At 37.3% G+C, this 14521-nt stretch overlaps 1 protein-coding gene across 1 annotated transcript in view; it reads right to left on the minus strand.

The window, feature by feature from the left end:
- Positions 1–2549, minus strand: part of Cnbd1 (cyclic nucleotide binding domain containing 1) — a 285819-nt gene extending 283270 nt beyond the window's left edge. The window contains exon 1 of the mRNA XM_048358771.1: positions 2462–2549. Within this exon, the coding sequence (XP_048214728.1) occupies positions 2462–2549 (88 nt within the window). The remainder of the gene's footprint in view (positions 1–2461) is intronic.
- Between the last annotated feature and the right edge of the window lie 11972 nt (positions 2550–14521).

Genomic DNA, 14521 nt, shown 5'->3' on the forward strand with positions numbered 1-14521 from the left:
TGCCTCCCTTATGTCAAAAGCCTCTAAGCAAATGGCACCATGTAATTGATGTGTATTTTTCATTTAATGTATGGAATGGATGATGGATTTCATGGAGGTTAGTAGGGAGGCAATGAGAAGGCTACCATAAAGCTGCTCCTCCTGCTGGTTTTATGCACAGAGACAGCTCATAAACATAAAGACTACTCCTTCACTTCCAGGGAAAACTTCTTGAGACCCAAATCTCATTACCTTTTGTTTAAAAATGGATCATTATTTTATTGTTCTTGTAACCAGTTACCTCAATTCTAGAAGCTTAAAAACAACATATGTATGTTGTTTTATACTTCTGGAAAGCAGATTTTTAAAGCAAGCCACCAGGTTGACATTAAGTTGTCAGCAAGATTGGCTTCCTTTTGAGGCTCTGGGCTTTCTACATGAATACCTTAGCTCTTCCTTTTCTCCTATTTTCATTGCTCTCCAAAACTAGCAATGGCCATTCAAATCCTTTTCACATCTCATCATTTAGATTCTCATTCCTGCAGCTCACTTCGGTGTTACTTCAGTGGGCTCTGGGACAATCCAGGATCTCTTCCCCAATTTGAGATTAGCTGACTAAGCTACCTTAATTCTATCTGAAGCTTCCATTCCCACTTGGTTTATAGCATAGAATATTCACAGGTCCTGGGAATTAGAGCCAAGGCCATTATTCTGCCTACCACAGACCTCATAAGGTTCATGTGTAGAAAAATGAAACAGCGGAACATGCAATATGCTTGAATGCTGCCTACAGGAAACACTCAATAAACATTATTTGTTTATAAATATTTATTATAAGTAGATATAAATTACTAAATCTAGTTCAGCTGACCAAAACCAAAGTAAACAGGATCTACATAGTGACTATTTATTAGGCATCTAAACAAATATTCCTACTTATTACCTTTGCATTTTGAATCATTCCCATTTATATCTCCTTTATAATTCAGCATCAGTCATTTTATAGATTGAAATCATCAGCCACACACTGGCTTTTCATACAATCATTGTTTCAACAGTGACAACCAGAGTCTACTGAGGGAAACTGTTGATTTGCTGGAGTTGGCACAAAGACACAGCCATTAAGCAAGCAGGACACGTCTCCAAAGAGCAGTCACAGACACATAACATCAAGTAGGAAGCTCTAAAGAGAAAATCGTGAGCTCTGCTACTTTCCATTATGTGCCATTCAGTGCTGAGATCTAAATTGCTCCTGATTTTTCATCTTTTAATCACTTCACACAAGTTAAGTGTCCTTGGGAGACACTGCAGAGGGTAGCATATATCTCATTCCGTTGATTCTAAATTAATCTGATTTTTAACTTCCAGCTACTGAACTTCCTAGTCGCCTTAAAATGAAAAAAAAAAAAAAAGAAATCCTGTAGTGATGGATTTTTTTTTCTTTTTCACAAATGAAATCTGACAATAGAAGCTGTAGTTTGGAGCAAAAATATATAGAATACTTATTTCCACAAAGTGTAAAACTTTGGCAATACACAAGAATTTTTAGATAGAAATACAGACACTGAAAAGAATGAAAGTAGTTTACCTTCAGGATTATGTCTAATAATATTCAAGACATAGGTACAAGCCTTCAAAGAGCATCATCTTCTGTCTGTGCTATCTTTTCTCTGAAGACTATGAGCAGTAATTAAAAAAACTTATCTGAAGGAATTAACTCTCACAGGAAGTCCAAAGAAAAATGCTAGTTAATATTTTATTGAAGCTGGAAAGCATCATGAGTGTTACTTTTATTGTCTAACATTCTTTTTAAATCTCAATTAAAACTGACACTATTACATGTCACCAGTCAAAAGGTTGATATTCAATTAGGTCTATGAACTGTATTCTTATAAGTGGTTACAGTCTTGGAAGAAAATGTTCTGAGTGTAAATTGACTACATAGAATAAATACTGTCAGTTATATACATTGCTAAATATTGAATTCCATATTACTTCTATATTAGTTCAAAAGGTAGACAATAAAAGTTCAAATGAAATAGGAAAAAGTATCACAGCAGAAATTGTATTCCCCCCCTTTTAAATTTAAAATAAGAATGTGCCTAGTGAACATTAAATATTATTTCATGAAGGGGCAGTAAACCAACTTTGGATAAGGACTAGAAGATATATCAAAAACAGATAACCTTGGTCTATATGACCTCTCTGAGCCTCTATTTTCTTTCATATTTAGAAACACTTCACTGAATGTGAAGCTATGAGAGTTTGTAAAGATCCTTATTTCACAAATGAAAAAATATCTGAGGCATAGGGAATTGAAATGACCTCAAGTAGACAAAGCAGGATTTATACACCTAGGCTCTTTCCATTTCACTAGGCCGTTGGTAGCATGACCAATGTCCCTAGTAACCCTCAAATATCCTGTTTCTTATATCTGTTACAAGTATCACTGAAAACAGCAAAAGAACAGGACCCTACTTACTTGGTATGTTACGAAGAGGAGGAGGAGGCACATTTTCAATGGCTATCATGTGAGAGTAAATAGCGGCTGGAAGAGAAGACATGGGCATCTTGACGAGTCGAAAGCAGGTAACCAGAGGTGATTTGAGGGTTAAATGATCAGCCTTATCCTGAGAGCATCATAAAGCAGAATCCTCAGTTTCTTTTCTGATAGGCTGAGTCCCACAGAATCTTCTCATTTACAGTTCTGACATGGTGTTTCAGGATGAAATCTAGAAAGAACTACATTTTATTGCAGTGGAATTTTTAAGTGGGACTGTATGAGCAAAGGAATGAGGAGGAGGATTGAGGAAGCAACATGTAATCCATAAGGCACGTTTGCGGAGGTCAAAAACACTCTTGCATGGAAGTTAAATGGAAGAATCTGCTGTGCTGCTCTTCTTTAATCCAGAGTCCTTTTCCTTTCTACCATGTCTACACTAGGAATCAAAGACCTTTTTGGTAGCATGGCAACAAGAATAGAGCATTTCTACTGCTCTCCATGACTACACACATAGGGTATAGCACTTCATCAAACTAGGAAACTCATTCCTGATCCTGTTGGACTGTAGTATTTGTTTTCAGTTATTTTCTACTGCTGTCAATAATCAAGGCTGGTTTTACTGTCTCATCTTGAAGGTCCTACCTTAGGTTTTTTTTCAAAATAATTTACAGGTGCCATAATGATCTTGTGTGATATATGAAAGGACTATGTCAATACCTGAGCTAGACTAATAGAGTTGACCATTTATCTACCAACTTCATTTAGATACCATTAATAACTAGAGTTTAAAACTATCCATGGTGTTCAAAAAGTAACAAATGTATGTTTCTTGAAACAATTCTTACTAAATTTCATCTTCTCAATAAACAAAAACTTTTTAACCCAGTATATTTTCTCCTGTTCCTAGTGTTGCAAGCTTTAGATTCAAGGCAGACTCAAATTTATTGAATCCTACCATTTTTCATTCTACATTTTTGCCCCACATGAATCATATTAACCTACCTGGCTGCACCTCAGGAAAATATTGTCACCCCAAATGTTACCCCTTGGCAATTCCTAATGCCTTCATTTTGACAGGATATCCAACACCGTTGCCATTCTCCTATATAAAACTTTTGTCTTGCTTTCTTTTCCTAAGTTAGATGTAGCTCTATGAAATGTTTCTGTATTTCATATATAATAAACATTATATTCTGAAATCTATGTAAGATGGTAGTAATTTCATATCAAATTCGACCTTTCTTGACATTTTTAAAAAGAAGATATAAGAATTTTTTAAAAGGCAAGCAAACCAGATCACTCACAGGAAACAGAAATAAACAAAATACCTTATTAATTTTAACGTAGTCTACATAATCTTCATAAGTTTGTGCTTGCAGCTGCTAGTATCTATTCAGAGAAAGTCTACCAGTTCACAAATTCAGCTCCTATCAAAGATTTTTCATTACTCATTTCAATTTATTCTGAATCATTTTAAAACAGGTTTCAAGAACAATAGCATAATCATATGGTTCATTTTTGGAGAGATGGATTTTATTAAATTGATTTTGTATGCCTGGACATGCCTCATAAGTCTGGTCAATTCTCAATACCTTATTTCTAAAATCATCTCAGGCAAGTCCCTTAATCTGCCTTAATCTTAATAACCTATTCTACACAATAGTGATAATGATAAAACCTCATACTAATGATCTGAAGATTAAATAAAATAATGGAGATACAGCTCTTATGCACAGTGCCTAGATATATGAGTTAGAAACTTTCATCTTTATTAGTAACACTGAAAATTTCAAATGAGTAAGAAAAGAACAAGAGAATAAGAGGAAAAGTTGGACAGTTTTAAAAGAGACCAGAAGTTGAAAAGTTTCAGGAATTTTGCAAAATGAGTAACTGGAGAACATCATCTTGAGTGTAATAAATTATATACATAAGCAAGTATCACATTTCTCATCTCATATGTGGAAACTTTAAAAAAAATAAGAAGAACTATTAAGGTATGAGAAGAGAGTACAAAGAAAGGTGAGAGAAGGGGGAAATAGGAGAGCAAGAGAAGGCTGAAAGGAGGGCAGACATGACCAAAGCATGCCATGTGCACGTAGGGAAATGTCACAAGTAAACCCATCAATTGGAACAAGTAATAAATATTAGAAGACATAAGGATGATGACAATAATAACATAGCCAATATATATTGGGCATCTTTTTTCCCATGCATTGCTTTTCATATCCTGTACAAATTTATCCATTGCATTCTATGAAGTACTAACAACATAATATGCTTACTTTGTAGATGACATAAATTAGGGTATCTAGAGGTAGATAACTTGAGAAATTCATACAGGACAAAAGAGGATTGCTTTGAACCTGGTCTAGAAGGACCAGCAAGGGCTGGGCCACAAAGGAACTCTTGAGAATGGAGTAGGAAAATACAAGACAGGATATTTGCTATTTTTCCCTTCCTCAAAATGAGACTATTTTACCCAAGAACCCTAATAAAATTATTTCCTCAGTTTGTATTTGTCAAAAGCACTAAAATTCTGAGATTCCACTTGTATAAGAATGCAATTATTGATATTAAATTCCCAACAAAGGTGAAATAAGTGCATTATTTTAATTGAATATTTCTCAAAAAAATTACCAGACAAATGTTTTTTTGGAACATACAAATAAACTATAATTCTTCAATAACTCTGTAATCTTGTCCAATATGATCAAAATAATACTTCAATGATATTCAATAGACATATGAATATTCCACAGGAAAGTTGGAGTACATTAATACTAGGCTATGACTAGCAAAAGTAATCAGAATAGCATCAACTATAGGCGAGTATAAAGCAAAAACAAATTAAGTCAGCCTTTCAAGGGAATAATTAAACATTTATACCATTCATGTCTGGAAAACTACTGAGACTGAGACTCTTCTCAGACTGATGACATTATCAATCTCTAGGCAGGCTTTCAGATAAAATTATTTGTATCACATTGACTGTATCACAAAACTTTTTGAAATAACTTTTTGAACCAACTCCTAAAATTATTTCCATTTTTATGACCACTCACAGATGGCATCTTCCTATTGAAGTTGGCTTTTTTCTTAAACAAAATGAAAAGTAAAAAATGTTTACAATATATAACATTTTCATCCAGCTAAGGTATTAAGCCATTCATTCTGTTAGATTTTGAAGTGCCCCTTAGACACTTAATGTCTGTTCAAAATTCAGTATTATAAAGTCACCAAACCCATTTATACTCTACTCTACAACCCACCTCTTCAAGTTTATTTGATCAAACTTGAACTCAATAACATGGTGAGAATATTAATTTCAAGCATTCCTATTTGAACTTATGTTCTCATGACAGTAATAACTGAATGGCCAATTGTATTATCTCCTATTTACATCAATCCCTGTGAAAGACTATGAGGCATAAACTGATACTATTCTCTTTTTGTCAATTTGGAAACAAAGTCCTGGTAATGTGACATAATTACCTAGGCCTTCCAGCCACTGAAGAAGCACTGCTCTGTGATTCTAGCTTAGGCTTGCTCTGCACCCTATTGGTCCAGCATTGATTCATACAAAGGGCAGCATGTTTGGCAATCCTTTTCCCTGACCTATTTTAAAGGGTAACCCCTCTTATTAGAATCAGACTCATACCTTATTTAAGCAAATAACTGTCATTACAATTAGGAATTTATCTGACCGTTCTTATGTGCTGTGAATACTGGCTCACTTTCACTCCTTAGATTCACAGTCTATTTTCTTACTGGACATTTCTTCAGTTGCACTGATTGGGATTCACATTTTGTTCTGCAAGTGCTCAAAATTCAAATTTAAAAGTACAATATCTACTTTCTACTCATGAGAACATGTACTGTGTCTTCCTTCCTAAATTTAAGAGGTACATCTTAGTGTCCATTTCTCTTTCATTTCTTCCTCTCATGAAATTTCATTAACATGACTTAGGCATTCTCAAGCATTCACTTGACCTTATTCACATGTGCCTAGAGAAGAATTTTAGAAGGGTCCTCATTCTTTTTCTTGGTCTCAACATACAGAGCATCTTCTTTTCAGTAGGAAAAAAAACTCAGTCTTACAACTTCATCCCAACTAGTGACGAGTTAGTGATTCAGTCATGATTGAAGTTGTACTGCTCAGGTTTTCGTCACTGTGACAAAACAGCTGAGACACCTTCAGGGACATAGACAGTTGCAGAGGTTCAGTACAATTGGCTGATGATATCGAATTTAGGCCTGTCACAGAGCAGAAACAACATTACAAAACATAATACAAAGGAAAATTGGAGCCAGGAAACCACCAGAGTGGAAAAGTTCAGAAACAGGATGGACAAACCCAGGGTACTACTTTCTACAACTAGACCCCACCTCAATGCAATCTCTTCATCTACAAATGCATCAATGGGTTATCCAGGGATGGAGTTAGAGCAAATCTGAATCAAGCACTTCCCAAAAGACCATCAGCTGGCAACCAATCCATGAACACATTACCAATTGGGAGACATTTTCTGATTCAGATCATATAGAGAAACCAGCTCACAAAATCCTTTTCTGGCCAATTTCTGTCTCCTGCTTGATGTTTTTCAGTTCGTACACAAGTGAATATTATTCCCACCCAGTAATTTCTAAGTCTAGCCAGTTTTCACCATGAATGACTTTTAAGAAGGTGCTTTTCATGACATCAAATGAGCCACTTGTCATCTTGATTTTTTTTCCTTAATGCAATCTTATTGTCATTTAGATATGACATTTTAGAGACTTGAACTTCAATGTACTATACTATTCAAAGTTGCTTGGAGACATGTGCTGAGCTGAGCTTTTCCCCTGTGATTCAAGGAAGAACATTATTCTTCTTTCTTTATTGCTCCAGTCTTCCACTCTACACTTCCACAAATCACTATAATTTGCACCACACAGCATACTATCTGTACAACGTGTCCTGGAGCAACTTCTGAAATGGCCTATAATATTATAAATCTTTGTGCTATTTTGGTATAAAATGTTGGTTAGGTAAATATCCATTGTTGTGCATTTTTTCTCCAAAGGACCATTAGTCACATTTTATTGTACAGAAAGAAAGCCTGTTAGCACTCATATTTCATCTACTGGCTTGTGTGTGTGTGTGTGTGTGTGTGTGTGTGTGTGTGTGTGTGTGTGTGTGTGACTGCTGTGGTTTACAGCTATATTTCTGTACCCATTAGGCATAGTGTCTTTGAAAAATATGCATATGTGTTTATATGTTAGTGAATCAAAAATCACAAACCAGTATTAAAAGCTGACTGATGCCCATTTTAATATATTTATTAATCACTATTTTATTACTTGGCTTCTACAACAAAGAACAGATTTATAAACAATGAAAAATGGCTTAGTTGAAGAAATTTGTCCCTTCCTCAGGTCAAGTACATGAGAGGCAGCTATGGTGAAAAATCTGACTGGAATACAGATTTGATCACATCAATTTTGATGTTTTACCTGCTTTCTATGATATGTCAAATTGTCCATCAAAAATGTGCATGATGCTAAAAGAGATGCAAGCTGTATTCTGAGCTAGAACTGCTGCTTCTTGCATCAATTTTATTAGTCAGAGAAGCAAGGAGATATACTAAATGAGAGATGTATTATTAACAAATGAAAGATTTATTACTGGTAAATTGAGATTTATCACTGGGATTTGAACATAAGCAATGATACAATACAAATCCATTTTATGGAATCATTGTTCATTTCTTCCCCTTTTTTTTTTTGTTTTTTATTTGTTTGTTTGTTTGTTTGGGGTTTTTTTTTGCCAGTCGTGGGGCTTGAACTCAGGGCTTGAGCACTGTCCCTGGCTTCTTTTTGCTCAAGGCTAGTACTCTGCCACTTGAGCCACAGCGCCACTTCTGGCCGTTTTATATATATGTGGTGCTGAGGAATCGAACCCAGGGCTTCATATATATGAGGCAAGCACTCTTGCCACTAGGCCATATCCCCAGCCCCATTGTTCATTTCTTAACCAATTTCAATTGTTTTTTCCTTAAATAGACTCCATATCAAAGAAAAGTACCATAGTAAAAAACTAACATATTAAAGGAAATCACCATGAAAGTAAACCCAGGAGAATAGAACAACAATACAATTCAGAATAGTAATTAGATACCCGCTCCAATATAGTTCCTCTAAGTTTTTAGTAAAACAGACATTTTTATGTTGAAAAGACTAAATGTATCATATTAAAATTGGAGATTGATTGAAATCATAATGACAAACTATGGTATTTTAAAGTATATGGAAAAGACTGATTTAAGAATCCTCCTGCTATGGCTTGAAAAATGTGTTTTTGTGCTCACACACGTGCATGTGCACAGGTCTAGGTGCCTAAAGACACAGCATGAAGGCCAATATCATGGAGGCAGAGGTGGAAGAATTTCAAGTTTAAAACCAGCTATTATACTCCTTTCCTGACACAAATTTTATGCTGAATACATGCCACTGTTTTCTTTGCCTTGACATGGCTTTATCATGGGAAAGAGGGAAGGATTTGGTACCATCAACATTAGACTCTTGCTGAATTCAATCTCAACATCAAAAATTTTAAAATTCATTATCCCATTGAAATATAAATGCATTAAAAAAACTCAAGTATTTTATTAGGTACCCAAATGCTCAAAATAGGTCACTTTCTTTGTGATGTCCTATATACAGCTCTGTAATTAGGTCTTAAAGTTTCTTGTGCATGACGATTGTGACAGCAGAATGACAATGATAGCCATAGGTATTTTGAAAGAACTACATAGGAAGGAGAAAAGCATAATTAGTTACTGCTAAGAATATATCAGCATTATGTGAATAATTTAAAACTTCAAAAAGGTTTTTAGTGATATACATAACTACTTCAGTTCCAAATTTAGAACATCACATGTATTTTTAACTTTTAGAAGTAGATGCTCTAGGGGGAGGGGAATCCCATAAATATTCTTTAAAGAAAAAAGACTCAAATATTCTCTTGACAAAACATGGAAAAAGACTGTCATTCTGAGCAGTTGACTGATGATGACCCTAGTAGAGATGTCTGTTTTTAGCTATTTGATGCTTTTTTTCAAAAGCATCAAAGTCATTCCACAGTCTCATGATAAATTGTCAGATGTCTCTAGAGTTGTTGTTACTTTCCAGTCATATATGTCTATTCATGAAAACTTAAAAAAAAAAACTATAAGTAAACTTGTCTCTGACTCTGAGTTCTCATGAAAGAGAAGTCATTGTATATTTTATTTTCTTTCCTAAAAGCATTTACCACTTTGGTAAATTGCCTGAATTATATTCACTGCAATAACAGAAAAATTCAGACTGAGTTGAAAACACCAGAACAGATACCTGGAGTGTTCTGATGTATATTAAGTGCCCATCAAAAAAAAAGTATATGTTGAAGTTGTGGCCCTTGTCTGGTAGATCAATTGAGAGGTGAATTAATGAATAGGCTCTGACCTTATTACTGGAACAACTCATTAATGGGTTCATAATTTGAAGGTATAGTTGGGAAGTGGTGGAAATTAGAAGGTGGGTCTGATCGCTGGGAGAATGCCTTTGAAAAGACAGTATATTCGTGGATCCTCCCCACCACCACCTCTCCTTCTGCCTTGCAGTCACAATAAGGTGAGGATCTTTGCTCTGCCATATACTCATCACCATGATATTCAGCTTTGTTTCAAGTATAAAGCATTGGAGCCTACTGAAATTGGACTGAAAATTCAGATACTGTGAGCAAAAATAAACTCATCCTTACCTTATATTCTTTTCATGGGCTAATTTCTCAAGCAATGAAAATTTGTACTAATTTTCTGTGTTAGAGGAGTCATTACAGTGACTATTTCTAATCGTGTGATTCAGAAGCTTTTGGAGCTGGTTTGTGGGTGGAGTAGGAGAAGGCTTAGGAAAGTGAACTAGGGACACCTAGCATGCCATAAGCACTGCCTAACAAGTGGTTTCAATGGGCCTTCAGAAGACTAGACTTCTAATAGGAATGGAAGCAGTGAAGACCGTGTTCCTAAAGTTTCAGATGGGAATAGGACTCTGTTAAAAATTGAACTAGAGGCCAATACTTTCCTACATTGTGACAAATTTTCACATTTACGCCCATGCCCGGAGACTTTCTGGGAGGCTAAGTTTAAGGGCAAGTGAGTAGCCATGCATAGTTTTCCAGGCCTAAATACTAGCACTCAGGAGGCAAAGGCATGAGGATCATGAATTTGAGGACAGCCTAAGAGACATTTTGAGTTTAAGGCCATCTTGCGGTTCAATCCAGTTCAATCTTGATTTTTTTCTTTAATTATTTAGGTCTTGTGTTTAAAAACTGAAAGTAAAAAGTAAACATAATTGACTAATTGAGTGAAGGAAGTTTTAAGATAGCCCAGCACTCAGGCAGCAGGTAGGGGTATTCATTCCTGGCTGCACTGGGCCAAGTTAGTAGTGAGCAAAAATCAGAGCCAAGAGACTTGAAAAATATATACTTTGATCAGAAAAGGAACATGTTTAAAAATTGTAGACAAAGCTGAGAGCTGATGCCTCATACCTGTAATCCTAGCAACTCAGGTGTCTGAAATCTAAAGTTCATGGTTTGAATCCAGCCTAAGCAGAAAGGTCTGTGAAACACATCTCCAATTAATCAGCCAGAAGTCAAAGTATTTTTGGGGTCAGCTGTGCCTTTAAGAGGCCACAGCTGGCCTTGGCCTGTCTTCTCCCCTCTTCTTCTGCAGAAGCCCCTGCCCCTGGGGCGAGCACGTGGGGGTACCCCAGAAACCCAACCCTTGGGAGGCTGGGCCTCTGCCCACAAGGGAAGTCCCTTGACATCACTTGACTGACAGTTTGCGTGGCCAATCTGTTCTCCCTCTCTTGTGCCTGCCGTTGGGGTATATCTATGCCTCCTCATTTGAATAAAAATAGAACCATCCCAGAGACGGTCCCAGAGATGGTCTCCGAAACCCCTCGCGCTGGTGTCTCTCCTTGGGCTGGCGAGTATGGGGGTCCCGCAACCACACAGGAACCGAGGCTAATCCAGGTCCCCGCTTCCGCGTCTAATCCCTACCTGCCAGCGGTTGGTGGGGGACGTGAGAGAGTAAGTATGGATCCCAGACAGAAGAGATAGATAAGCCCAGGACCCCACCCCACGTGGATTGGGAGGGGTAGAGCAAAGCCCGGCAATTTGAAGCCCAACAAGTATGGCTTACGTGTTAGAGTGCTAGCCTTTAGTGAAAAAAAACAAAACAAAACAAAAAAAAGAGCACAAGGCCTTGTGTTCAAGCCCCAGTAATCAGCACCAGAAAAAAATAAAGTACAGACTGGATGGGTATGTTAGAGATTAGAACCCTTAAAAAAAAGAAGACATATATTTGTACTAGGACAATAGGAAACACATCACAAAAATATGTCAGAAATCAGCTAACTGCACCTAATGCTGGCTTGAGAGTATGAAGGTAGTCTCTGACAGCATGTCTGAGGCCATTTGTTGGCACATGGATGCTTAGTAAGTTGTTTCAAAAGGAAACATTTTACTGTTCAGCCATCTAGACACTCAAAGGGCTGCGTAACCATAGTCTAACAGGGCCTAGCCACTCTTCCAGCTGAAAGCAAGCCTGGACATCCTTCATATGAGGCTGGTTTTGTTGGTATTCAGAGAGCAAGAGTTAGAATCTGGAAGCTTCCATTCAGATTTCAAAGAAAAAACATGGGATCCAGGCAATGTGTAGTCATTTCAGATTCCCTGTGGGTAGCCATGGATAAAGTGATGTGTGAAACTGTGAGAGGAAAAAAACACAACAGATAACCACAGAAGAATTTTAAAAAATCAAAGCATGGGCTGGGAGCATGTCTCAAGCAGTAGAGTTCCTCACTGGCAAGCATAAGTGTTAACTTTGGAAATGACTAAAACAAGAGGAGGGAAGAGGAGGAGGAGGAGAAGGACAAGGAGGATGAGGAGGATAAGGAGGAAACATAAAACACAAAGTAATATAAAAACAATACTAAATGTACATCCAAAACCAAAAAGTAAAGGACAAAAAATTTGAGATGCTCCTCCAGAATTCCCTAACCTTAGAAGTCACTAGGTCTGTGGAGCAGTGACAGGGTCATTTTTTAGTCTTTCTCTGTGCCCTTGAGCCAGTTGGTACTATATGTGAGGTAGGGGCCAGGTAAGAGAGAAGCTTGTTGTCAGTGTCAGCGTAACATTCACTTTAGACGCTTCCCTCGTTTGTATGGTAGGAGACACGGGTGCCTATGGGTCAGGCACGTTCTCCTCTCCAGAGGCTGCTCAGACCATTCACTGGGGTCAGCCAACTCCAAGGTGATGGAATCACCTTGAATCACAGTGTCAGGAAATCACACAAGGTACCAAGTTCTTCACTAGTTGGAAAGAACCAAGGGAACTGGCTCCATTGCCTGCTGGTGCTTTCAGCTCCTTCCCACAGCAAGGAAGCTGTGGACATCGATCCATTTTTCATACCTACTCTCAGTTCTCAATCCGATTCAGCAGAAAATCTCATGTGGCAGCTGGAATGCCATGCCACACCAGAGGCCAGCCTAACCATCTGCCATCTACAGGCTCACAACTTATTCTCCATAGCCATCACAGATGCTAAGACTCACTGGGTCCCATAGAGGGCAGTGCCACAAACCACCAAGCCTGCAATGGCACAAACTCCCTTCTGCCTAAATCTCTCTAAGCTCCATATCTATCCACTTCTGTATCCAGTCCTGACTTCAGGCCATGTCACACACAGACTCTGTGTCAGAGCATCCCCAAGCTCCTTGACCTGGGACTACTCCTTGTTTTCAGATCCCCAGGAGAGTTCAGTCTCAAACAATAAGCCTCACCATGACCAGCTCTTGTACTAGAGATTTGGGGAGTTCAATGGATGTCTCTTCTAGTGCTGGCTTGTCAGGAAGCAGGAGTCATTATCACATCAAATTCCCACATGGGACTTAATAGCTTGTGAGAACTGTGAGTTTCTCCTAAGACTACAAAAGACAGCTTACTATCACCAGGACCGCCTGGCTTGCCTTGTGATTGTAGCCTTACATTCTTCCTTCCACTAGTGATCCAGGATTGGAGTTGAGGGCTATTTCCTCCATTTCACTGCATAACTCTGTTTTTCTGTGTTTTTTAGCTCTTCAGTCACCAACTGCTGGGTTCTATTTGCTCTTCCCCTTCCTCATTCGAGATTCTCCTTATTTATCTTGGCTCTTCTCATTCGTAGAACCACACCAAAAAAAAAAAAATCTTTTTAAAAATTTCTTTTCTTTTGCCAGTCCTGGGGCTTGAACTCTGAGCCTGGGTGGAACTGTCCCTGAGCTTATTTTACTTAAGGCTAGTGCTGAACCACTTGAGCCAAAGCACTACTTCTGGATTTTTCTAAGTAGTTTATTGGAGGTAAGAGTCTCATGGTCTTTCCTACCTGGGATAGCTTTGAACCTCGTAAGTAAGAAATTTCTAATATATCATCTTACTCTGAATTCTCCTAGCTCGTTTCCCTCATTCTCATTTGATCTGGATTAAGTTCTTGGATCCATTAGTTGTCAAGGGGAGATTAATTCCAAATACTTTATTTAGCTTTGCTATTAGAAGATTATCACTAGTATTACCTCCCACCAAAATTTCTTGTGAAGAAAAGCATGCAGATAACACACACACACACACACACACACACACACACACACAACACACACTAATATTTATTATCCATCTAGAATATTTAGGTTATCTTACAAATATGTATTATATAAAATGCTTCAAGAAATCACAGAGATGTCAAAAATGAATCAGATACAAATATTACTGTTAATAAATTTACAGTCTCAGAGGAAGGGTGTCAAAGTGAGTATAGTAGGGCAGCTGGATATATTGAAAGTATGTTATATGCACATGTTAAAATACATAATGAGACCCATTAGATCATACAATGAATATGTGTGAATAAGAAAGAAACAGTCTCAGATAGACTAAATGCTTTAGAACCACATTACATACTTACTTTTATATTCTAAAAAAAT

The sequence above is a fragment of the Perognathus longimembris genome, chromosome 12 (genome assembly GCF_023159225.1).
Source record: "Perognathus longimembris pacificus isolate PPM17 chromosome 12, ASM2315922v1, whole genome shotgun sequence".
NCBI classification, from domain to species: domain Eukaryota; kingdom Metazoa; phylum Chordata; class Mammalia; order Rodentia; family Heteromyidae; genus Perognathus; species Perognathus longimembris.